The sequence below is a fragment of the Belonocnema kinseyi genome, chromosome 6 (assembly GCF_010883055.1).
Source record: "Belonocnema kinseyi isolate 2016_QV_RU_SX_M_011 chromosome 6, B_treatae_v1, whole genome shotgun sequence".
NCBI lineage: Eukaryota > Metazoa > Arthropoda > Insecta > Hymenoptera > Cynipidae > Belonocnema > Belonocnema kinseyi.
Genome location: NC_046662.1, coordinates 138,847,399 through 138,871,663, shown reverse-complemented (window position 1 = coordinate 138,871,663; position 24,265 = coordinate 138,847,399). Strand labels below are relative to the sequence as shown.

The 24,265-nt window shown below is 34.8% G+C and overlaps 1 protein-coding gene across 5 annotated transcripts in view; it reads left to right on the top strand.

Moving 5' to 3' along the window:
- LOC117174165 overlaps positions 1-24,265 on the top strand; it is a 325,625-nt gene that overhangs the window by 219,492 nt on the left and 81,868 nt on the right. For all 5 annotated transcript variants that reach the window (XM_033362993.1, XM_033362991.1, XM_033362992.1 and 2 more), the window contains one exon: positions 21,810-22,188. In XM_033362993.1, coding sequence (XP_033218884.1) covers positions 21,810-22,188 — 379 coding nt within the window. The remainder of the gene's footprint in view (positions 1-21,809; positions 22,189-24,265) is intronic.

Below are 24,265 nucleotides of genomic sequence, written 5' to 3'. Positions count from 1 at the left end.
TTTTAATATAATACTGTTTTTTATGAAAAAGTGACTCCTAAATGCAATCATTGCAATTTTACACATATCTCTTCTACCTTATTTTTTTACGGATTCAGGCTTTTTATAAGTCTGATTTCTGGGACTGTTATTATTATTTCATAATTAGAGAGTTAGATTGCAATAGAAAACACTCTTTTGTAGTATATTGAGAAATTTCTGTCCAGATTTTCATTGGATATCAAGTATATGTCGAAATTATTTCAATGAAATGTTTCGATTAGATGAAAATTCAAATCGAGCCTTTTCAATTTTTCAAACTCTGACGTTCAATGGATTTGTACGTTTCTTCAAATTCGGAATCGATTGCTATATACTATTAGGAGTCACTTTTTAAATACAAAATTGTATTATATTAACAATCACCTTAGTCAAAGTTACCCTACTTTTGAAGAATTATTTCTCGACTCGTAATGATTATTTTACAAATTCACAACGTCATAAACATCTATTGAGTTTTCATCTACAAGTATTTCTGGTCTGATTTCTAGGGTTCTTTTCCATGACAGACGTGCTTCCTTTTCGAGTTCTGACTCTAGTCTTCTGCTCTCTTCTACCGGTTTTTGCTGTAATTTTTGTATTTGCATTTTAAAGTTTTTGATTGTTTCCAGGCTATGGCGATAGGATTCTCTCTCGAAGTTTAGACTCAGTTTGACCATTTTGTCCTTTCAATCTTTAAATCCTGTTGTTGTCTGTCCGTGAGTATTTGAGTAGATTGGTTGTTAGCTTCTACGTAGTCATTCTCGTATGAAGAATAGTAAACCGCTTTGGTTTTTTTGTTCCAAGGTAGGGTTATTTCCATTCTGGTCCGGTTGGTTTAGGTTTCCTCGTACGGTCCCATCCTCTTCAGTGTTCGTTTCCTTGGGTGATATGGTTTCCTGGGTAATTTGTTTTGGATAGTGTTTTGATTTGACGCAGCTTTCTGATGTGTCTGTGCGGGTGGTAGCGCAGTTCATTGTCTAATACTCCCGCTCCTCGTAAGATTAACCATTCTATTGCCAAATAGGTTTTGAAATATTCAAAGATATTACGTCCATCCAGCGTTTTTTGACAAAGCTGGCATTTTACTGATGTTTCCATTATCTGAAAGAGAAAATAATTGCTGTCGTCTGAGTTTGTCTTCAAATGTAGGTGATGTTGGCGTTTTGTATTAATGTAAATGTTTGGTTGAGTGTTTTGGTTAGTCTGTATTATTATTAATGCTATGGACCCATTGCCATTTTAAAATTATTTGAGTTTAAGTTTTCTAACTTAAATTCGTTAATATTCCATTCCCCAATATTTTTTCCTTTGTGGTTTTTAATTCTTAGATTGTTGAAGAGATTTTCTTTTTAATGACAAATGGGCTTTCGTATTGGTCGTATAACTTAACTGGCTTTTTATGCGCTTTTTTAGACAGTTTGGTTGCCTTCTTTAGGAACCTATCATCTATTTTAAATTCTATCGGTATTCTTCTTAAACTATAATTACTAGCTTGTCTATTATTTGATTGGTCTAAGTTTTTCTGACCTTTCTCTTTAAGTCACTGAATTGGTTCTAATTCGCGGCCTAAATTTAAAAATGCTGGGGTGTATTGTGTCGACAAGTTTTTGCTAGTGTTTATCGCGAATTGAAAATCATCTATATGTTAGTCCCAGGTGAAGTGATCGTTGTCTAAATGGGTTTTGATTATTTGTTTAATTGTTCTGTTATAACGTCCTAGGGTTTGCTTTGGGGTAGTATATTAGCTCTTTTGTGTGCCTGACACCGAATTCTTTCGGTTAATTCTCTTAAGGTTTTGTTGACAAATTCGGTACCATTGTCGACGTGCAGAATCGCGGTGTTCCCCAACGTGAAATAGCTCGTTTATGAAATTCTGACTCTATTGTAATCCCGTAAGCGTTTTTAATCGGTATTATTTTCACCCATTTTGTAAATAGATCTACGAAGACTAAAATATATTAGTTCTTCTGGCCACAAGCAGTACTCTGAAACTTTAGCGTGCGTTTTTTCGGAACCTAAGTATCCTGCTTGTATGTCGTCGTGGTTTTCTTTAAGAACCTGTTTTCGTAATTTCATAGGTACGACGAGTTTCCAGGGGCTAGAGTCTGGTAAGAGAGTGGATTTTAGTTGGTCAGTTCTGGAAAAGTAGAACTGCGAATCTCTGATTCGCCATTTTTCATGTTCTTTAGGTCTTTTGTTACCTGTATGATTTTAGTAGAGTACCAGTCATCTGTTTTGTCATTAATGTCTGATTTAGATTTTTCTACGCTATACGCTAATGCGAACGCTACATTTTTTGCTGATTCAACTGATCTCGACAGATCATCAGGGACGAAATTTAAGCTACCTTTGAGATATATGACTTCGTAGTCATATTTCAGAAGTTCTAGTGTCCATCTGGCTAATCGGCTAGTGGGGGTTTTTACGTTATGGAGCCACTTTTAAGGCAGACGGTCCGTGATTACTTTAAAACTAAAAATACCCCTAGGCATTCAATCTCTTGCATCTTCGATTAGTAACGCGTCTAGATTTTCCAGAATTTCCGGATCATTGATTTTATGACCCCTTTAAAATATTTTAAGTTCTTCAAGGAAATTCGCGAGACTTAAGTGCATTGTTTTATTATTTCTGTAATTATGTGATTCGTAATCTGCGTCTGAGTTATTGATGTGTATTCGTAAACGTCTGTTCGACCTGTTATTTGTTGTCGAAATTCTAAGAGTTGTGTTTTCGTTGAGTCGATTCTGACCTGTATCGGTTTACTTTTAGCAGAGTTTTATGGTTTTAAATCACTATCTGTTAATCTGCTAAGGATTTCAATGTTATTGTAGAAAATTTGTCGAGGTTTTTGTGCGTCTAACTCTACACTTTCTGAAAGTTCGTCGGTTTCTAGAATAAACCGTGTATTATTTTCCAAAAAAGAATCGAAATTAAAAGTCTCATTATTGGTTCGGGGGCGGTTTTCTGATCCATTTCTGTTTTCTAGGTGAGCAGTTTCGTTTGTTACTTTTCTTAGGATGTGTCTTTTTACAGACGTCTCGGTTGTGAGTAGATTATCGTTATCCCAAAAAATATATTTTCTATGGGCTCAAATGTTCTGTTTGGATTTTGTGTAAGTTCATAGAGCGAGAGTTGTTTATTTCAAATTTGAGTTGGTTTTGCAGTTGTTGATTAAGTCAGACTGTCTTTGTCTAACTCATATCTCATTGGGGTTTCTATATTTTTTCTAGCGAAACCTCTAACCAGACCTATTGACCTATTAATAGTTTTTGGTATTGTTGCCGTGTTTTTTGATGTATTTAAGACCGGGTTATTCATTGTAGATCTTGTTGTACCGTTATTTGTGTTAACTTTTTGGATTTGAAGTGCTGCTGCACCTTTCAAATCCAAGCTGGCATGGTTGCTTTCCACCGCAGTTAATCTGGTCATTTTATTTTTAATTTTGCCTGATCGGAGTTTCATTTTTGATCTTAATTTCTTTTAAATTCGTATCAATGTGACACCCTATAATGCATTCCCATAATAGGTTCCCACATTTTATTTTTATTTCAATTGGGAAACTTGGATTTATTTCGAATATTTATATTTAAGATTTTAATCAAGTATTAAATTGTCGTAGTGTTCGAAATTATGTTTATTTTTGATATAGGACCATTTGTTTATGATATATATTTCGTTACCTGGCAGCGACTCGCGAGGGTACGGATCGCTGGCATGTGAACCTAATTGCGCGCCTGAAGTTTTGATTGGTCCGGATGCCTGTAATATTTGATCTAAACCCGAATTAATTATATTTCTCATTTCAGGCTGCTTTAACACTACATTTTTTAATGTTAACGTTTTTAAATTTTCTAAAAACATTTTAACTATTCCCGAAGTTTCGGTTTTCTTAATGATCTGAACCTTATTTTCTTTGGTATAAACGTAAACGTAAAATTCCAGATTAAAAATCACACAATTCATTCAAAAAGAAACTTGCTCTACCCTTTTTACATTTCGTCCCTATTATCCAACTAATAATAAATGACTTACCTCTTTGGAAATCCTCGATGCCTATGGGATCTGTGGTTCGTACATCTGAATTTGGTTCCTCAACGGAAACTGCAGAAAATAAAAAGTGGTTTAACTCTTCTACACGATTTTATGTAAATTACAAACTTAATTTATTTTATTGTCTCTGAACTAATTATTCTCGATAGATTACGAATACTCATAAGATCTCCAAGATATTTAATCACTCTTTCTTATAATAAAAATAGCTGTCTCATTTTGTAAACAGAAATTATTCGTTTAACTAACCTTCTGGGCTAAGGAGTCCGTCGCTTTTAGAGAAATCAATGACCTAAAGATATTTGCTAGTACTGACCCAGTATGGATTACGCAGAAAAAGGTAAATCTCCAAATTCTATTATTGAACCGCACTTGCTAATTCGCATTTAAAATATCACACTAAAACCATTATAGTACATATTGAGTCATTACCCCTAAACACTGTCGTAAGGATTATGCACTCTAAGGTGTCAGCAATAAAGATGTAAAGCACTTGGAGCGTGGTCGTAGACCTGAGTCGAGACGCCCTCGGACTAAAGGTATGTATTAAATTTCGAGTAAAAGGGGACCTTTTTCTCATGACTAAATTCGGAGATGCTGCAAAATATCGTAACGGACATCCCCGGACTCTTTTTTCAGGGATAATAAGAAAAAAAAATTATTATGCTAAATAAAAATTTTATGCATATGCATTATTTTCAGGTTACGTCGTTTTTCATCTCTGCCTTTCCGATAATATGGAAATTATTTATGAAATAAACTTTTTTGTTTGCCTGCAAACAAGGTTAGCTCCGGGAGATTAGTTACTATGTTTATTTGTAAGTCGAAAGTTTCGGCCAAAAATATTGTGTAGTTTAGAAGTAACGCTCGGGTGAATTATAACACACATAACCTCGAAATATACATACACGTTGTTATCAATGTCAAAGATTTTTTGAAAAAAAAACACAAAAAAAGTGTGTGGGGACGTCCGTTAGCATGTTCGCTATCATTTCCCAGATTTTGAAGGCAAAATATTTCTTATCCTAAGAAAAAATCTGGGGGAATCTAACACTGAAAAAATCGTTACTATTTCCTAAGCGCTATGCAAATTAATCACATTTTTCTAAATTAAAACTTTTTTGAATTTAAACACAAAAAAAAGGTGGGGCACGTCCGTTAGCATCTTCGCTATAATTTCAAAAAAATGTTAAGACAAAATATTTATTATTTTAGAAAAAAAGCCGGGGGAGCCTAAAACTGGTAAAATCGACAATTTTTTAAGTATCACATGCCCTTAACAGGTTTTGAACGTATTTGCACTCATCCCCCTATAAGAAACTAAGATGAATGATAGGTCGGAAATTATACTGTACAACTTCTTGAACCCGATGACAGTAAATTTACCCTGGTCATTTCGTCTGGAGTTACAGTGTAATTTTCACAAAATCAAATAATTTATGAGCTGTGCCTCTAGCACTCGATTTCACGAAATTGTCTTTATATTTAGGAGGTCTAGCCTCTTGAAGCGATACTGTCCCAGTCTTAATTCTTAGTATTATTTGATTTGAGACTCGAAGTATTAGCGTAAATTCAACTGAGAAAATATTATTTAAAGATGAATTTAACAAATGTGTTCTAATATTGTGTAGATGTTTCTTAACACTAATAGCCAGAAAAGGGAAGGATCCAGTTGTTTGGTACTTTCTAAAGGCAGAAATTTCCTGAATCTTCGTTCTCACTAATACTTGTAAATTACAGTGTGGGAAATATGCAAAGTTGTAAGTCATTAGGCCAACTGCATCTCTTATTATCTAGAAGAAACTAGGATAATCACGTAAAGCGTCATTTTAAAAATTACGTTTATGACTCACTTCCAAACTTCTGTAGTTCTCTCACTCTCTTTTTCTCTCTCGCAGGAACAAATATTTTCTCTACTACTGTAAATTTCGAACTTTCAACCTCATAGGGTCTAAATGCAGTTTCGTTACTCAGTCACAACCGAACCTTCGCAATGTACACTTCAAATAAATGTATAGTAAACTTGAAGTCAAGATTTTCATTTTCTCGGAAAGACCCATCCTCATCTTGAACTTTTTTATACTTTCGTTAAACTGAACAGAGTTTAACATTCGTCCTTCGATAGCCGGAGTTGGTTCATTTGGATTATAGTGAAAATAAAAATTGTGAATAGTTGAATTGTGTGGAAGTCTACTATTGATAGTGCGATGGAGTGATGGTGATCAGTGAATTTTGGCATGAAAAAAGCAACTGGGAAGAACATTTAGATACACTCGTGGTAAACAGAAAAGGTACAGTGACGTAAGTGTGGCTCGGGAAAATAATCTTTGTGACTAGTGACTTGTGATCGAAGACGTTCAATAGAATATTACTCGTAGTTGATGGATCTTCGAATACTGTAACGGAATCAGTTAGTCAATAAAACATGAAAAATCCACTAGTTTCGATATCTCGTATCTCGTCTCGTATTTTGAATAAATTGGATGTATGAATTCGGCTGTCCACGGTTGGAAGCAGCGAGTAGTCGTATGTTTACTGAGTCATTTTGCAAGCCACCAATCCATTCTCTCTTGTTTTCATTCCTAGTGCTTAAATTATTGCACAAACGTTGATTTTTCTAATAAGTGGCGTGTTGTAATACAAAGGTGTCCATTCGAACGACTTCAATGTCAGAAAAAATATTGAAAATGAAATGCGGTGATGCCAGGCGGACATTGACAAATTTTGAAAAGTTAAAAAAAAAATAAATATATCAATCCGAAATAGAATTATTGGAAGATGAATCAACTTCCGCTTCAGACTTCGTAAGAATGGCATTTGATGAACGGTATCCGAGGCATCGATACTCCTTACCCAGCTTACTTCCTCTCTCTTCCAAACATTTTGCCTGATACTTACACGCCCGACACGCCCATAAATTCGTTCTCCTCGCATCCCTCCTAACAATATAATTAGCTGTATTCCTTGCCAACCCCAGTATCCAATTCACATACCTCTTATGTGTCCTATTTACCTCCTCACTTTCCTTGAAGGCCCATACCTGGACACTAGTCAAACGTATCACTAGTGCGACAAACAATTTCATTCTTCTTCCAAAATCATCTGCAAATAATTTTTTTCTCAACCCCCACACCTTTCTTATTACCTTATTTGCCCCCTTCACTGCCCGCAGCAATTGGTAAACTTTTATTGCGCTGGCGCTCATTAAATTCATAATAAGTTCTTCTATTGTGATTCGATAATAATAAAAATAAAGAAGACGAAATAAATAAGAAAAGGAAAGGAAGGGGATTTCGTTGGTTGCCTTCTGGTTATTCTTTCCTCTTTTTTATTTTTGTCCAGAGATATTTTTTGAAAGCGGAATTTTTTCTTTTAAATCTCGATTTACTTAGATTATATCAGTCTTGTGTGCGTCAGTTTTCGCTAGTGTTCTGGATGGGGATGCTCTCCAGGGATTGGTCGCCGTTCGCGACCATTAATTTCCGCGAGACGGGTTTAAGAATTGCATACTTGAAATTCTTGATTTTTTCCAGCAATTCTTTACCAATTTAAGAATGTGTGGCAGCTGTATCTACCAAAATAAGAGATAGTTTATTCTTGTATTTTGTCATTGAATGAAAACGCGTCTCCGTTATTTCATCTTTATCCGAATTTAGAAATTCTGGCGTTTCGATATTAGTTTGTACTATTTTTGGTCCCAATACCCGCCTCTCCAGTTGCACTGGTTGTGTATTTGTTGCGCCATCATTCGTTTGTGTATTTGAGTCCTGTTTTTTGTCTGAGTTAGAACTTGTTTAGTGTTTAGAGTCTCTATTAGTATTGCTATCCGGTTTTTGACTTTACTATCAAAATTCCATGTTTTGGAATTTTGTACGAACTAGGTTGGAATGTAGATTACAAATTTGACTGGAAACCAGATGAAAATCTCAAAACTATCGAAATCGTCCCTTTAATTTACATTTTGTATTTAATGCGAAGATTATCCTACGTTCTACGTGATTCCAATACACGGCTTTTTCTCAGATATAGTTTAGTAAAAAGTTTTCCAATCTCAGTTATATACGAGTGAAAGTCTTGACTTCTTTTATTATTACAAAATATAATTTTTTGCCTAATTTCTTCTGAAAATATTTCTTCATCATAAGCGTTTTTAAAATCTTCGTAAAACTCTGATAATGTTCTGCAGAAATTTTTATTTATTTCACACCAACCTTTTGCATCTTCAATTAGTCATGCGTCTATATTTCCTAAGATATCACAGTCGTTTATTTTGTTGGTTATTTGGGTGGTTATGGGATTCATAATTTTTGTCTTGAGTTATTAACGTTTATTGGTGAACATCTATTTGACCTGTCATTTGTTGTTGAGAGTCTACGTGCTCTGTTTTGATTTAAGTCAATTCTTTTCTGTAGTGTTTCCCTGCATTCGCAATTTTGTAATTTTAAATTATTTATTCTTATTCACAATCTACTTTTAATTGTAAATGAGTGGCTAGCACTGAATAATTTAGTTTTGAATTTTAGAAAAAAACTGTATTTATTACTTTTGGTAATTATTGTGATAGCGTTCATGTAAACTTAGAGATAAATATATGAAGAAAGTATAATACTGTAAATATCTAGGACTGATTTTCGATCATAATTTAAAATGGGATAAACATATTGAATATATAATCAATAAGACCAAGTATTTAATTTATATCTTTTACAAAATTTCTAAATTTATGCAAACTGATATACTAAGAATGATCTAGTATTCTTTCTTTCACAGTATTATAAATTACGGATAATTGCTTGGGGTGGAGCCTACATGAATTATCTAAACTGATTGCAAAATGTTCAAAAAAGCCATCAAAGCTATAAAAAGTGTTCAATAGTTTAACCAATGAATAGAAATTGCTAAATATATCTAAAAGTTCGGACAGATCTACGTTGAAAGAATGGATAAAATCCAATATTTTTATTAATTTTGTAAATAAATCCCAAAGCTTTGTTAATGTTAACAGCAACACTATACTTTTTTTAAATTTTAGTCCGAAATTATATGTAAGTTAATTTTAATCAGTACCCACGCTCAGGCAATTTCGTTTGCCTCTGGGGGTACATGTTGTATATATTTCATTTGTATATGTATAACTTGCAAAATGCTGAATAAATTATAAATTATTATTATTATTTTGCTACGTATTACAATATTATTGTAAGAAATTTAGCGACGTTCTTGTAAATTCCCCTTTGTATCCAATTAAATGGACTATCTGTTATGATATTTATGTTTATTTGTTCTGTTAGTTGGTTCTGTTGATTCTTTTCTATATTTGAAAGAACTATGAGCTGATGGGTTCAATCTAATTCTTAAATTGCTTGTCCCTTCTTCCCTTTCTCTAAAAAACCTTTCCCTTTGTTGGTTCATGAATTCGTTATATTCTGCGCTTTCTAGAAGTTTTTCTGTTTTAAAATAAACCGTGAATTGTTTCCCGAAAAGGAATGACAGTCAAAAGTTTCGTTATTCGTTTGGGGGGCAGTTTTTTAAAGTATTTGTATTTTGCGGTGAACGGTTTTGCCTGTTCCTTTTCTTAGGTTATTTCTTTCTATAGACGCGCCTAATCTGGGTAAGTTTTCATGATCCCAAAACAATGTATTGTCTATGGGTTCGAAGGTTTTGTTTGGAATTTGGGTGGTGTACAAAAGTGGGGGTTGATTATTGGTTGGGTTGATTCAGTATATTTTATTTGATTAAGTCTATCTTCGTCTGACCTATTGTTATTCATTGGGGTTTCTATATTTTTTCTAAAGAAATCTTTACCGCAACCCATCTATCTATTGATTATTTTCGGGATGTTACCCGTATTTTAGGATATGATCGAGACCTAATCCCTAGATGTTGGTCTCATCGTGACGTTAATCTCATTAAGTTTTTGGTTGGCAGTGCAATAGCATCCTGCAAATCCAGACTAACAGGATCGCTTTTCAGTTTTTTTGGCTGGCTAGCGTTCTCTCTCCAGTGCAAGTTTAACACCAGAGACGTTCATACGTATGTGATGTTCTCTAATAAAGCTCTTTTGCTCTAACTCGCTGGCTTTTACCCTTTTGTTGTTCCTGCTCCTATATATTACCAACAGGGTTCCTACATTTCATTTTAATTTCGATGAGGACATTTGAATTTATTTTGAAGTAATTTAATTAAGATTTTAATTAGATTTAAAATTATCGCAGAGTTAAAAATAATAAATAATATAACGAAAATTTCGATTGCGATTCCGTTTGAGAAAACAATACACGGTTCATTTTAAAAACAGACGAACTTCTATAAAGCGCAGAATATAACGAATATAACGAATCTGTACGTTTATGACAAGAAGAGTAATAGTAAACAAAAAATTGTAGCTTAGAGATCTGAAAATCTGATTAAAAGTAACGAAATTTGTCAGCTTTTAAAGACAGTGAAATTTGGAGCATATTTTTTTATTTAAAAAAATAGGAAAAATCTTGAATAAATTGTCGCAAACAGCCTCATGGCCTTTTCTTCGGTCTCGATCTCCCCACATGACGGTATTTCACCTGCAAATTCCCTACCTTACTCGATTACACTGTTATTCGTTTGGATTCCTCTTAGTCCATCCTGAACTACACTAGAGTCCCCAAAGATCATGCTACGACTCTCCTGTAATACTTCTTCGCGCAGTGCTATATCCTTCAATCCAAGAGGATCTGACGTGCTAGCATTAGCAACGACACCCCCCCCCCCCCTTCCCTGAAATACAGCCAAGGGGTCGGAATTTCTGCACCTAGGATGGATTTTAACTGGATCCTCTACTCGGTAGATCTCTACCGGCTCTTCGTCTTTTGAACTGCTCCCCCATATTCTATCTAAACGGGAGGTTTCTATTCTTTGAATATATTGCCCCTTTCAAACGATTACATTATTTACCGTTCTCGAATTTGTTGGAGCCAAAATAGTAATGGTCTGCTCTTGAGTGCTACCGTTATTATCCTTTGATAATTGGGCTCCGTTATTTGTTACGGGAGGAATTAGAGGCCCTAATCTTTCCTTCCCTGTTCGTTTCCCTTCGCTTGACATTTGGGACAATCGCTCTCAAATATTCCTTCTGCCCCGCACCCATAACAATACTTTCGCTTTTCCTCAGGGCATTTAAAATAGGGATGGCCTGAATTCTTGCAGTTCCTAGATTTATAATTCCTATATCTTTCCTCCTATCGGATACCTCTCGGGTTATTTCCGGTAGACTGTTTAGTTGCGGAATCCGAGATCTCTTTCATAGAATTCGAATTACCTGGAATGGATATTTTGATCTATTCAAGTTTTTTTGATAAATTACAACCATTTTACTTAAGTTTTTCAAATCCGCGTTCTATTTATTTTCCCGCTCATTTTTGAAACGGGCCTCTAACAATTTGATTTGATTCCGCAAATTTTCCATACCGAAATCCCTTTCAGGTTCGCTGGTACCTATCGCGGCTATCGATACCTCCACTTTCTTTTGGATATTAGCTCTGTTCTGCTTTTTGCTCGGTCTGTAAGCGTATTCAGGAAGAAAAGAATCTTCAGGCTGCGGAGGTAAAATATCTTTATCACCCCTAGTGGCTGATCGTTCGTAATCTTGGGCAAGGGCTGCTAACTCATTATACGACCTAAAATCTCTGCGCTTAATCACACATCTTATTTGGCGGCGCATATTACTATAAACTCTACTCAGTTGTTCTTCTAGTGGGATTGGACGTGGGTAAAGTCTATACAGACCCATCATATATGTTAAATAATCCACACTAGATTCTTCTGGACCCTGTCTACGAGCAGGTATCTGCTCCTCTAGTCGCTTTTGATAATTTATATCCCCGAACCTATTGCAAAAATCGAATTTAAAATCTTGCTAATTCCTCAGTATATGAGCCACCTTGTGGGCCGAGATAAGAGGGATGGTAGTGGGGTTGGCCGTAGAAACTACTTCGTTGGACCTCCCTAGGAACATCACCTTGATAGGTGCCATACCTGGTGGGTTCATTTGGTTGAATACCAAAATCTCTTCTATTTTCCCAATACTGAGGATAGAGATTGTTTAATCCGGCATAGGTTTTATTCCGCATACCTTACCCACTTCTGTGATCCACTTGTCCCGATGTTAAATTATTTGCAACAATTTCATTCGGTGTTCCTCATATATACTGATAAATTGGCCTCTGTCTCTCCTCATTTGCTATATAGTTTGGAAAAATAGCTACACCTGTTCTATTATTCCGACCCGATTGCGACAAAAATTGTGCCCTATTAGAAAATGTTGTTGGACGGGGGTTTCGAGAATGTAAACCTACCTCCGAATATAACCTGTCTGGGCCATCATAGTCTATAAGCCTTTCCGTATCCACATAAGCCGTTCGTGATAGGGGAGGTTGCCGTAACGTTCTATCCCCACTACTGCCCACCATTCCTAAATTTTGTAAGCGAGCAATATGGTAAAAATTTCTTTCAAAAGTAGCCTTTGAAGAAGTAGGAACTGATATACTTTGGGAGATTTGGTTCGGAAAATTAACGAACATTTCCCCTACCGTGGAGTGCGTCCTACTGATTCTTCGTGAATCTAATCGAGCAGGTACCCCCTCTCTTAAGGGTGACATTGTTGGCCAAGCAAATTTTTCTGGGTTTTGGTCAGACATGGAGGGCTGGGTAATTCTTGCTCTATTGTCTGTGATTCTACTCGTCAACACCGTATTTGTATTTGTGGTGACTGTTGTAGTTGAAGCGACTGGGGTTTTAATACCCCCACCCCCCCCCCGCACCACTAAATGATCCGGATTCCGAGGGTGCATAATTATTTTCTACCTGTGAACCGTTTCTACGAATCGTGGAAGGGGTGCTATTTCCTTCTGACATGATCGTATTGTCTTCTAGTAGGGAAGTATCAAGTTCTATTCGAAGCCTATGCGATTCGAATGGGACCTGATGTGACGTATCCTCATCGATTGCCGTCCAAACTGCCTCCCCCACAAATCTTTTAAAATACCTAATTGTCCTATCCAGTACCACTTCACGAGTTCCGGAATTATTTACGAAATGCGCATTTAAAATAGCACGAATTCTTCCCGTACCCAGGTTTAACAACCAACTATTGTCCTGGCTAGCCATGTTAAAAAAATTAGAGAAATGGAAAAAGAAAATTGATTGACCAATCCACTCCAAAAAAAAATTGATGAAATTCATCACTTGAATTTAATATATTTAATTGATTTAATTTACCCGATTAATTCACTTGACTCATTTCATTCAATTTAGGAATAATAAAATAAAATCAAAATGAATCAAATTAATTTAAATCAAATTAAAAGAAAATATCGCTATTCAACTCCATCACTCTCATACAGTTATTAATGATTCGAACGATTAACCATTTTACCACTAACTAATTTTGCCAGACACGTTCATGGATCATTGCCTTAACAAGAATAAAAAAAATTCCAAAATCGGAATGGATAAATTAATTCACGAAAGCAAACAAAAATTTTAACCTACAAAAATTAAAAAAAAAAAAAGAGATAAATCAATCATTTTCTTTTTATTAGATCAACCGGGAACTATGAATGACCTCATAGTTTGCATAAAACCGCTCCCGATTGATTTGAAACGCGCTGAGACGTTTTCGCACTCTACCTATCACTTTTGTGTATACAGGCTTTCTACCGTTTTGCTTGCACCAGTGAACCGTGTCGCTTTCCGTTCGAAGTGAGCTCCCGTGAGCCGAGTGCTGCCGAGCCGTCCCGAAATTCTCCGATCGCTCCCTTTGCGTTCCGGGACTTCGTACCCGATATCGTTTCGCGTAATGCTAACCACGTTTAGAAAAATACCGACCATCCGAAAAATTCCCCTGTCGTTAAATTAAATTATGGCGCGAGCACTCGATACTTTTCACGTGAACATAGTTTAAAATTCCACAAATTTGAATAAAATCCACAGGTAAATTGAAAATTTCATGGCATAAAATGTAAAATACCAGAATATTAAAAAAATCACAATAAAATAAAACAAGTGTAAAATCACAGCATAAAAAAATAAAAAATTCAAAATAAACATATTCAATCAAAAAGAAATCCATAAATAGGACATCACAATACATATACAATTAATAATGTGTTAAAATTCTATTAAACCTAATAGAAACGAGACTCTCTCCGATTTTTTTCAGGTTTTTGCTTTTTTTTCAAACAGACAAAAAAAATTCTGCCCAACGCACGTCAGGGCGCCAGTTAAAACGAAGATTCTAAGTTCTTCATTTTATTTAAATAGACAACACAAACTTTAAAGAAAAATTTTCCCCCTGGATTATTAATTTATTTTTAAAAGGCGCCAGACAAACATCACATTTTCCGCCCTGCAAGAAAATAATTTTAACCCACAGAACACTGACAATCCTTATCACAAATTACTTTTTTTAACTACTTTTTTTTTAAATGCCCAAGCTTATTATTTCGGCAGAGTGGCGTAGATTCCTGTAAATCTCACTTAATAAAGACACCTGAGAAGTCACTTTAATAAAATAACACACTTAAGTTATAAATAAACATCATGGATGTTTAATAATTAATTAACTGACAAAAAAATACAAGAAGGAGTAAAACCGCCATGTTAACACTTCTTATTTATACTTATGCAAACTTACAAAAAAAATATATAGGCGCGTTTACCGAGATTCACACTAGAGATTACACCCTACTTCCGCCCTGGAGCATTAAACAAATCGATTTCTCTGCGCCTACTGACGCTATTGGGAAAATACAAAATTCAATGCTTTTTAAAGAAAAATTTCAAAAAGATAAAATCATAAAGCCGCCCACTTTACAATGAATTCAAGCCCAGTGAAGCAAAAGTAAAACGGGAGTACGTCTCTCTCAAATAAGCATTCAAAACAAACAAGACAAAAGCACAGGCAATTTGTTTGCCAGAATGATTAAAATAAATTACTTTCAACTTCCTCCCATTAGGCTCGAACAACGAAAGTCATGGCGTATGGAGGGAGATTTCGGGACCCTATTCACCAATAGATGGTGATAGTGGTGCTGCAACGAATCCTCAATGGTGAAATTTGAATCACCCCAGGTACAGGATTTAAAATGCGGGAATCTCATCCACATTCAACCCACGGTGAACAACCTACGATTGCGCCTGCACCTGGGCGACTTCAACCGGCTTTGCTTCCTCGTTGTTCGTAGCGCTGGTCCTTGATGAAAAATGATGCTCCAGGGAAGAACAACTCTCTCCTCCATCCCCCTCTCGTACTCGAAACTCGGTGAATTTCATAAAAATTTTTTTTAAAAACCCCAAAATAATCAACAAGAGTAACTTACTCCTTTTTCCTATGAGAAGCCCATGAGAGTGTGTTGTACAAAAATAAAAATATAAAACATTTCAGAAAAGAAATAAAGAAAATATTAAAAGAAATAAGATAAGTTGGCCCTCGTTCGAGCCTCAATGTTCTGTTGTTTTTGTGTGGATATTTCCTCCTAGAGGGGAAGAGCTATTTACAAATAAATAAAACAGAGAACACATACAAAGTAATTTGCAGGTGAAACCTGCAACATTACAAAACTAATGGCGAAAGTCCAGAATTTCTAAATTCGGATAAAGATGAAATAATAGAGACAAGTTTCATTTAATGACAAAATACGAGAATGAACTATTTCTTATTTTGGTAGGTACTAGAGAAAACCCAAAATTGCATGTATTCAATTTTTAAACCCGTCTCACGAAAACTAATGGTTACAAACGGCGAAACGGTCGATATAATTACGCAGGTAGTAATCCCAATTATAGTCGGTAAACACACAAAGCACTTAAGGTTCATGTCCGTCCCAAAACTAACATCTATAGGAATCCTAGGTACAGATATGCTAAAAGTCCCCCCTACCTGCTATCCTATGGAAAATTTTACAAACGTGCTGACCATTCCGTTAACTGCGGTTAAAATTGAAACTAAGCCTGATGTTACAGTAAAAGAGATTAAGGAAACATAAAGAACGAATATTAGGGATAAACCGTTTTATGGTGAAAGAAGAAATTAGTAATAAAGATATAAAACCAAAATACGGAGGTACTATTCAGGGATTAGTGCCACATCTTTTTTTCAAAAAGTAAATGTTCTAAAAACTACAGATTATTGTAGTAAGTATGTGTAGAAATTATATAAAAATTATTATTTTGTCCAGAAAGTTCGAGAACAGGTTGAAAAATGCAGATGAACAAAAGAGTTGAGCGCGCTATGCATCCATTTGGCGTGCATTTGGAGCGTGAAGCGTATAATTGCTATGCGTCTGCTTCTTCGACTCTTCTACGTATATTTTGGATATACGTATAAATGTATATAACGTATATACGTATAAACCTATGTAACTGATATACTTATAAACGGATATAACGTATATCAACAGATATAACGGATATAACGTATATCAACGGATATACGTATGAACTTTGAACGCGTTTTTCTCGAAACAATATTTTTTTACCTGGTTGACATCATTCCGAAAAAAATATTGAACCGATCGAGCTGAAATTGTTACAGCCTATTCCACATATGTATAGATATAGAATAGACTAGAATTTTAGTTATCTATAAATATTTAAGTCTTTCTTAAAAATAATTAACGTTAAAAAATGGGCAATTTTACAAATCCACCATTTTGTAATAATTTTTTTGTCCGATTCAAATAATCCTAGTATATACCATAGGGACAAGTACGCTCTTTACTAATCTTGGTAGTTTTTTCATTTCGGATGCTTCAAAGTTGAGTTATCGTATCAACCAGTTTCAAGCAGAGCTAACTTCTGTTAGCCATACCAACGAGATTTGTCATAAAACAGAAATTTCCGAATTAGTTTTTAATCTCATCTTTGAAATAGAGAAATTTTGAATAAATAAATAAAATTTTACTAGGAAAAAAAATCTTGAAAAAGTCTAAAAGATGTGGTACTGATCCATTAACCTTAACAGTACTAGAGGAAGTAACAAAAGTATTCTATCACTAGCGACGACTCAATCACACGAGACTCATTGAATCTAAGTAAACCGAGAATTAAGAGGAAAAGTAAATAAAATAAGCCTGGACTAATTTTGTTATAATAGCAAATACGATGAAACACATAAGGATCAAGAAAGTAATCTTCGAAAAAATAAAAACAGTTACTAATAAAAAAAAGTAAAAAATATTTAAAATCCAATGAGATATCATAAATTGAAAATAAAAATCAATAGGTTTATTTAAAAAATGAGGCGATTAAATTAAATAATATTACAGATAATTCAAGAAAAATTGACGAACAAAACAATTGTTCGCCATAAATCTACGAAGGGATTATTATGCTAAAAGAAAGCCAAAAATCCCAATGAGAAAAGCTTTTTGAAAGTAAAATTTAAATTCATTCGGGAAAGGAATATAGAGCGACTTATATAACAAACCAAGGGTCACGATTCCATTAAATAGAGATACTACCACTTGTGCCATAAAATTAAAGAAATAACTTATCAAACAGTCGATAAATTATTAGAACGGAACATAATAGAACCCTTTTTTTCTAAATCGTCGAACCCCATAGTTCTGATAAAAAAACCAGGGAATGATTACAGATTAAATCTAAACCTATTTAAAATATTTAACCTATTTAACCTATTTAAAATATTAAACCTATTTAAATAACGATCATTTCACCTAGGACAAACATATAGACGACTTGCAGTTTGCAATAAATACTAGCAAAAACTCGTCAACCCAATTTACCCCAGCATTTTCAGATTTAGGTCTAGAAAAATTAAAACCAATCAAATAAATACAAGCTTCAAATTTTAGTTTAAAAAGAAGACCAGTAGAGTTTAAAATAGGATACAGGGTATTAAAAAAGCTAAACAAATTGTTATACAAAGTTGAAAAAAGCAGATAAACTGTACGACCAGATTGAAGGTGCCTTTATTATTAAAAAGAAAATACCCCCTACGATTTACGAATTAAACAATCTTAAAGGAAAAAGTATAATTGAATTGAACGTAAATGATTTTTAATTAGAAAACGCTAGTACAGATACTGGCAAATAGACGCACGAAATACTAATTAATTCATGTTAGGATATTTAGACTCAAAATATGGCAAAATTGCATGGGACACTCCGTAAAACTTAAAAACAAAATCAGACAGAACGGAACTTTACTGTTCAGAAAAATGGAAATACCAAAGTACAAACAGTGGATCGCAGAACTCCAAATCTTATAACAGGAAACAAGCTACTGTGACTATTTGTTGATAAACTAAATTACACACTTTAAATTGGATTGAGAATTTTCATAAGTAATAAAACAACCGCAATTCAACTCAAACAGAAACAGAATTAAAGGACAATCGATTCCAAACACAAGAAGTTTATACGACAATCGACTGCATGCACGAGTTTTTCGTTTTTATTTTTATATTTGTTTCAGAAAGAAGATAACCATGAAATTTTACAACTCCAGACTCAAACAGCCAAATTCACTTATGATGAAACAAAAACATAATTACTGACTACATCTGAAACAAAGCAAAACTCAAGAGGAGGACAGCAGAACCGCAAAATTTTGTATAAATCCTTTTTCCTTTTGAGACTACATCAGACATGCACAACGACATTACAGAATGTTTAGGTATATACCCAAAACCGTGCAAGGGAGGGGGCCAAACAGAATTGTTATCATTAAATAGAGCTAGGCACGGCCCTGCACAAAAGGGCTATTGGGTTGCATCAAAGATGGGCCGGAACCATCTGACGGGTCCGGAAATCAGGAGCGACGGAACGTCCCGTCGTCAGTCTCTGCTCGTATCGTATTCGGACGTTAACTGTTTCCCTCTAGTACTAGTGAGTGCTCTCGCCTTCCCGATCTGGAGTCGATCCCGAAGGAAGATCTCCGGCCTCTCTAAATTCCTTATCAGGACCACCTCCGCATCCACGAAATTCCACACCTCTCATGACTACGCCTCTACCCTCTTGCGAGGCATTACTCGGTCGCCAGTGCCTTGCTACGACCTGGTTATCTTCAATGCAGTTTGTAAGTGGCAATAAATTCTAACATTTTAATCGGTCTCTTTCACTTTCACTTTGAAACCCTCCACTATCTCTTCCAGTGAGTCCTTTTTAAAGCGCACATTCCCTAACTGCTTCTGATACTTCTCTATCGCCTCCCTCGTAAATCTCACACTTTTCCCTTTCGACATTTATTCCACATCTGGTTTCCCGCTGCTCTCCCCCCTTATCCACAACCCTAATGGCTGATTGTATGATACTATCCTCCCTTCTACTGCGAATTGCTCCTTTTCACACTCTTACTTAAATATTTGTATTCTCCCTCTTCGTCAACTGTTGCAATACGGTTCGCTGTCACCCAGCCTCTATCCTCCATCCGATACCTTAGAATCTCCCCCTCCTCACTTATTATCTTATCCTTCGATTTCCTGCCGAAGCTCTCTCTTTCGCTGCAAAGACCTTAATCCCTCCCCATCCTCGCGTTAGGTCCCCCCCCCCCCCCAAGTACCAACTTACTCTCCTCTCTTTCACCTAATAAGTATTCCACCCATCCTTTAATCCTTTTCATCCCATCCTTACTGTACACTGTCACAAACTTAAACGTTACCTCTCCTGTCTTTACTACCCTCATTCTCGCCATTCTCGTCTTAGTGAGAATACATCTTGTGGACTATTCACAAAAATACGTCATACATATTTCAGGAAGTTCTGACTCCCACTCCCTTGTGTGATACTTTTTCCATTGGTTTTAAAATGGAGATTGATACTACTTCAGACCCCCCCCCCCAACCCTCCTAAACATATCATGTATTTTGTAAATGACCTTTTAACTGTCTGGCTTTTAGGCAATGTATAATTTGTATCTTTGAACGTAAAGCCTTACATCAGATCTGACTGTTCGATGATTTTTTTTAAACACCTTGCCAACCCAAGATGCAAACTTGTCAGGTACTAATACCAGAAATTCTTCACCATGTCCGGATTTGGGGCTTTCCAGTGACTGTTTACATGAACGAAAGCTTTAATGCCCGGATGTGGTTCTAGTAGATTAGGTGCTTAATATGTATTATCTCTGGCATCTTTAGTTTTAGCTGAAATCAGGTGTTCGTTATCCAAAGAAGGAGTTCATCAAAGAAGACAAATGTCAAAGTTAAAGAGGACTTACATCTTGTCGGTGTGAAAAAATTTTTTTCCTTGCATTTTTTTAATCTAAGGAGTCTTACAAATGAGTATCTAAAAGAGTTAGGCAGAATTTTCTCCAGCTTGAGTGTTATAGCTCCTCAAACATGATGGCGCAAGGCAGGTCCGCGCGCCCCTGCTTCGCTCCAGCGCTACTGGAATGCGAATGGTTTTTCAGCTCGGCCGATATTTTTCGTAAATTTCTCGTGAATTTCATCGTAAATTTTATCTTGAATTTTCCTTGCTCATGAAGGCAAATTCTACGGACCAGTAAGGTGAACTCTGTAGATTAGTCTTTGCAGACTGAGCGTACGGCCCATGATTCACATATTATAATATTCTAAAGGTTTAAACGCGTTTTCTTAAAAGTTGCATTTTTTAAACTATTGTGAACAATTATGAAGGAACAATACAACGTATCGTTATAAGTTTTTTTTTTATTTACAGAAAACCCGTGGCGAGGTCCCGATCGTTTTTTTCTGACAAATTTCGTTTTGCTGATATTCGACAGGTTCAAATAGGACAGAATAAATGGTAGAAAAACGACTTTTTTTGGAAAAATTTTCGCCATTTTGCGAAAAATCCAAATTTCGAAAAAATGAACGCTTGGGACCTCACTGTCATTACAAAAATTAAAAGTGTTTTTGAACATTTGATTTCGGATGACTAGGGTGGACCCAATCATTCACACTATTTGATCCTGAACTTTTGACAGGGGCGCTGTCAATGCTCGATAATTGACCTACAAGGTATGAGACCTTTTTAAATGCAGAATTGAGGATTAAATTTCTAAGTTCGATTTTTTTGTAAACCGGAAGTAGTTTTAAAAACACCTTTATCGTATAATTATTATTATAAAATACCAATGCGTCTGTTTGTATTGAATAGTTTGCTTAGAATTGTAAAAGAGAAGATGTTGAAAATGATTGAAGTATTTTTTGAGAAAGAATAATTAATTAAAATCATTTTTTAATCAATGATTGTATGGTTACAGTTAATATTATTAAACATAAATAAAATTGTTTGTACATGGTATTCAATAAGGAAGATGTCAGTAATTAAGCTTTATTCTAATATATTATGTTATTCAACTCTCATTTATCTCTTTATTTAAATTTTTAGGTTAGTTGCCAACTTACGTCGCACCCGGGACAAAGGGTCTACAGCATTTGAGCGATATGCTGTTTTATTACTTTTGATACACTGTTCATTTATCGTCATTTACATCTTACGCTTTAATTTTCCGCAAACAAAATATATACATAAATTGAATTAGGATACATTTTTGTCCAAGTAAACAGGTTTTAAAGTTGTAGTAGTTTTTCTACCACAATACTTGTCTTAAAATTTTCTGTCATTCGTTTAAGATAATAATTTTTTTGACTGTCGCTGAAAATGCTCAATTTAAGACTTATGGATCTGAATAACAAATGAAATTTTGAAATTCATACATCTACTGTTGCCCAATTAAAAATTTAAATCTTAAAAATATTCTTTTTGGGTTTTAGTGCCAAACACCACATTTAGTGAAACCAGTATAACAAACGGATCTACGACGGAAGTAGAGAATCACTTTCTGAATAGTTCATCTAGTAGCGAAAAATCCTTCATTCAGCAGCGAGTGGAACGTCTTTATGGTCCAGGTGCACTGGCCCAAGGTTTCTTCTTTAAACGAAGTCCGAATAACAAAATGAATATGAACAACAGCAGTTTTAATAAATCCAATAGCGATGACAACACTTCTATGCATATTTCGAACACAGAAGAATCTTTAAAAAACTTACCTGTTTTAAGACACTTACGGCCTGAATTTAGAGCTCAACTCCCAGTTGTTAGTCCCAGAAAGCCAACGGACGGTTCTGAACAAATGATAAAGCAATTGCAGAGGTGAGAATATAGTATTATCTTATTTATTTCGTCAATAGATTCATTTATAATATCTACAGGCTTCGGATTGAAGTCCCTATATGGCCACTTTTTACACTTTTTTTTTATCGATTTAACTATTTTACAACTTTTTTGAAATATCACTGGCCAAAATATAGTGCTTTAGAGCACAAAAATATACTACATTAATGCAAATACCCCATCTGGGTAAGACGTACGTTATCATTCTTATTTTTTGATGCCAACTTGATTATTTAAAAAATTTCTATTAGAAAATGTACTTGCGGTTTATATCGGGAATCAAACCCGAGCTTGAAAAAAGCAAAATCATTTACGGAGTCTGTTTCTATAAAGTTAACGATAAACATTCCGATAGACATCCTTGGTCGATTTGACTTATAAATATTTAATAATTTTTATTATGACTAAAATACAAGAATTTAATAAACACAGTTTAAATTCATCCATTCTTTATTTACATCTTAGGCTTCAAAATGTATATTTTCTACTTGTATTTACAATTTTTGAACAAACATAAATTCAAAATTGTACCCTTTTATTTGAGAAGCTTTAACGTATTATCGAGTAATTTGGTGTGGCAGTTAATGTGGTACACGCTCATTTACAGGAATTGATTGATTTATAGCGAGAGGTATTTACTGTGTTGTATTTTTTTATGTGTACTGTTTTGAATAGTGAAAAAATTTGCTCAATAAAGTTAATCACTCAATTCTTATTATGAAAAGTTATTTTTGGGTGTTATGTGTGTATTTATAAAGTGATCAAAAAGTAGTGAAAAAGTACAGTAGCATTTTTCCGGATTAAAAAAACGTAATGTATAACGTTCAAGTTGAACACAATTTATAAGTAACTATTTAAACCTATCATTTATCATACGCATAGGGTAGATAAGATATTGATTTACGTGCTCTATATTATTTTAATACAATTTTCAACATATTTAACTTTTAACGGAGCTTTTTATAACATGTGCGCCACATTACCCGCAGATCCCTTATAGATCTATTAGCGTGCTCTCTAATATACTGTGAAATTAGAAGCTGACTCTTCCAAAGAGGAGACAATTGAAATTGAAATTCGCACCTTATTCACGTAATCCCTGTCCCAGGGACGCCACACAGTTTATCTAAGCGGCTAAACTTTTCTTACGTCTCTGTTTTTAAACTGAGACAATTGTTTGCTATTTCGTTTGTGAAGGAGAGTCCTAAAAGTACGAAATAATAGATGGTTCCGATAGTTAAAACTATTGTGTGTGTTTTTCGTATAGATAACACTTTGTATGAATTTATGCCGATAATACCTTAATAGTTGAACACTTCCAAGTTGAAAAAGTTATAAATCAAATAATTGTAAGTCTGTTTTTTCTTTTTTAAATGAACAGATTAATATTTCAATTAAAACCGTTCAGTTGAATCTTTATAATTATATTTAAAGGCCAAGAGAATAACAGATGCGAAAACTTTTTTTCTCTGTAGGTGGAGGGAAATCAAAGCTTCTTTATAGTATTCTTTGACGTCAGTAGGTCCGGTCGAGCCTTGGCGCCAATTAAGAAGGCGAACTAACCGGCAGTATGACTATAGAAAATATCGCGTCACCTATAGCTTATACACAGAGAAAACTTGTACGCATTATGGCTATTGATCTTTACACCATAATTTCTAATAGCGCACTAAAAATAATAATTTTTCGCAAGCGGGTAATAGAAGATAATTAATTAAAATTTTCGTTGATATGAATATGTTAAGGACTTATATGACTTATGTCGCTGTATTGTTGTTATAAAAATTCGTTTTTCGAGCGAGTTGCCGAAAAATCTTCACCATTCCAAGATTGAAATTTTGCTTCACTCGAAGGTTAAGAAAGAGCTGTGGTGACTTCCAGGGACGGACTGGGACGTCAATTCGGCCCTGCAATTTTGTAGGTAGAAGGCCCTTTTTTGCCCCCCATCCCACTTATTATAAATTGTGGGTCCGGATGCAATAAGGGCACATAAAATTTTTTCGTGCGAAAACGAAGTCCCCTGGAGGCTTTAGAAAAAATTTTCGAATTTTAATTT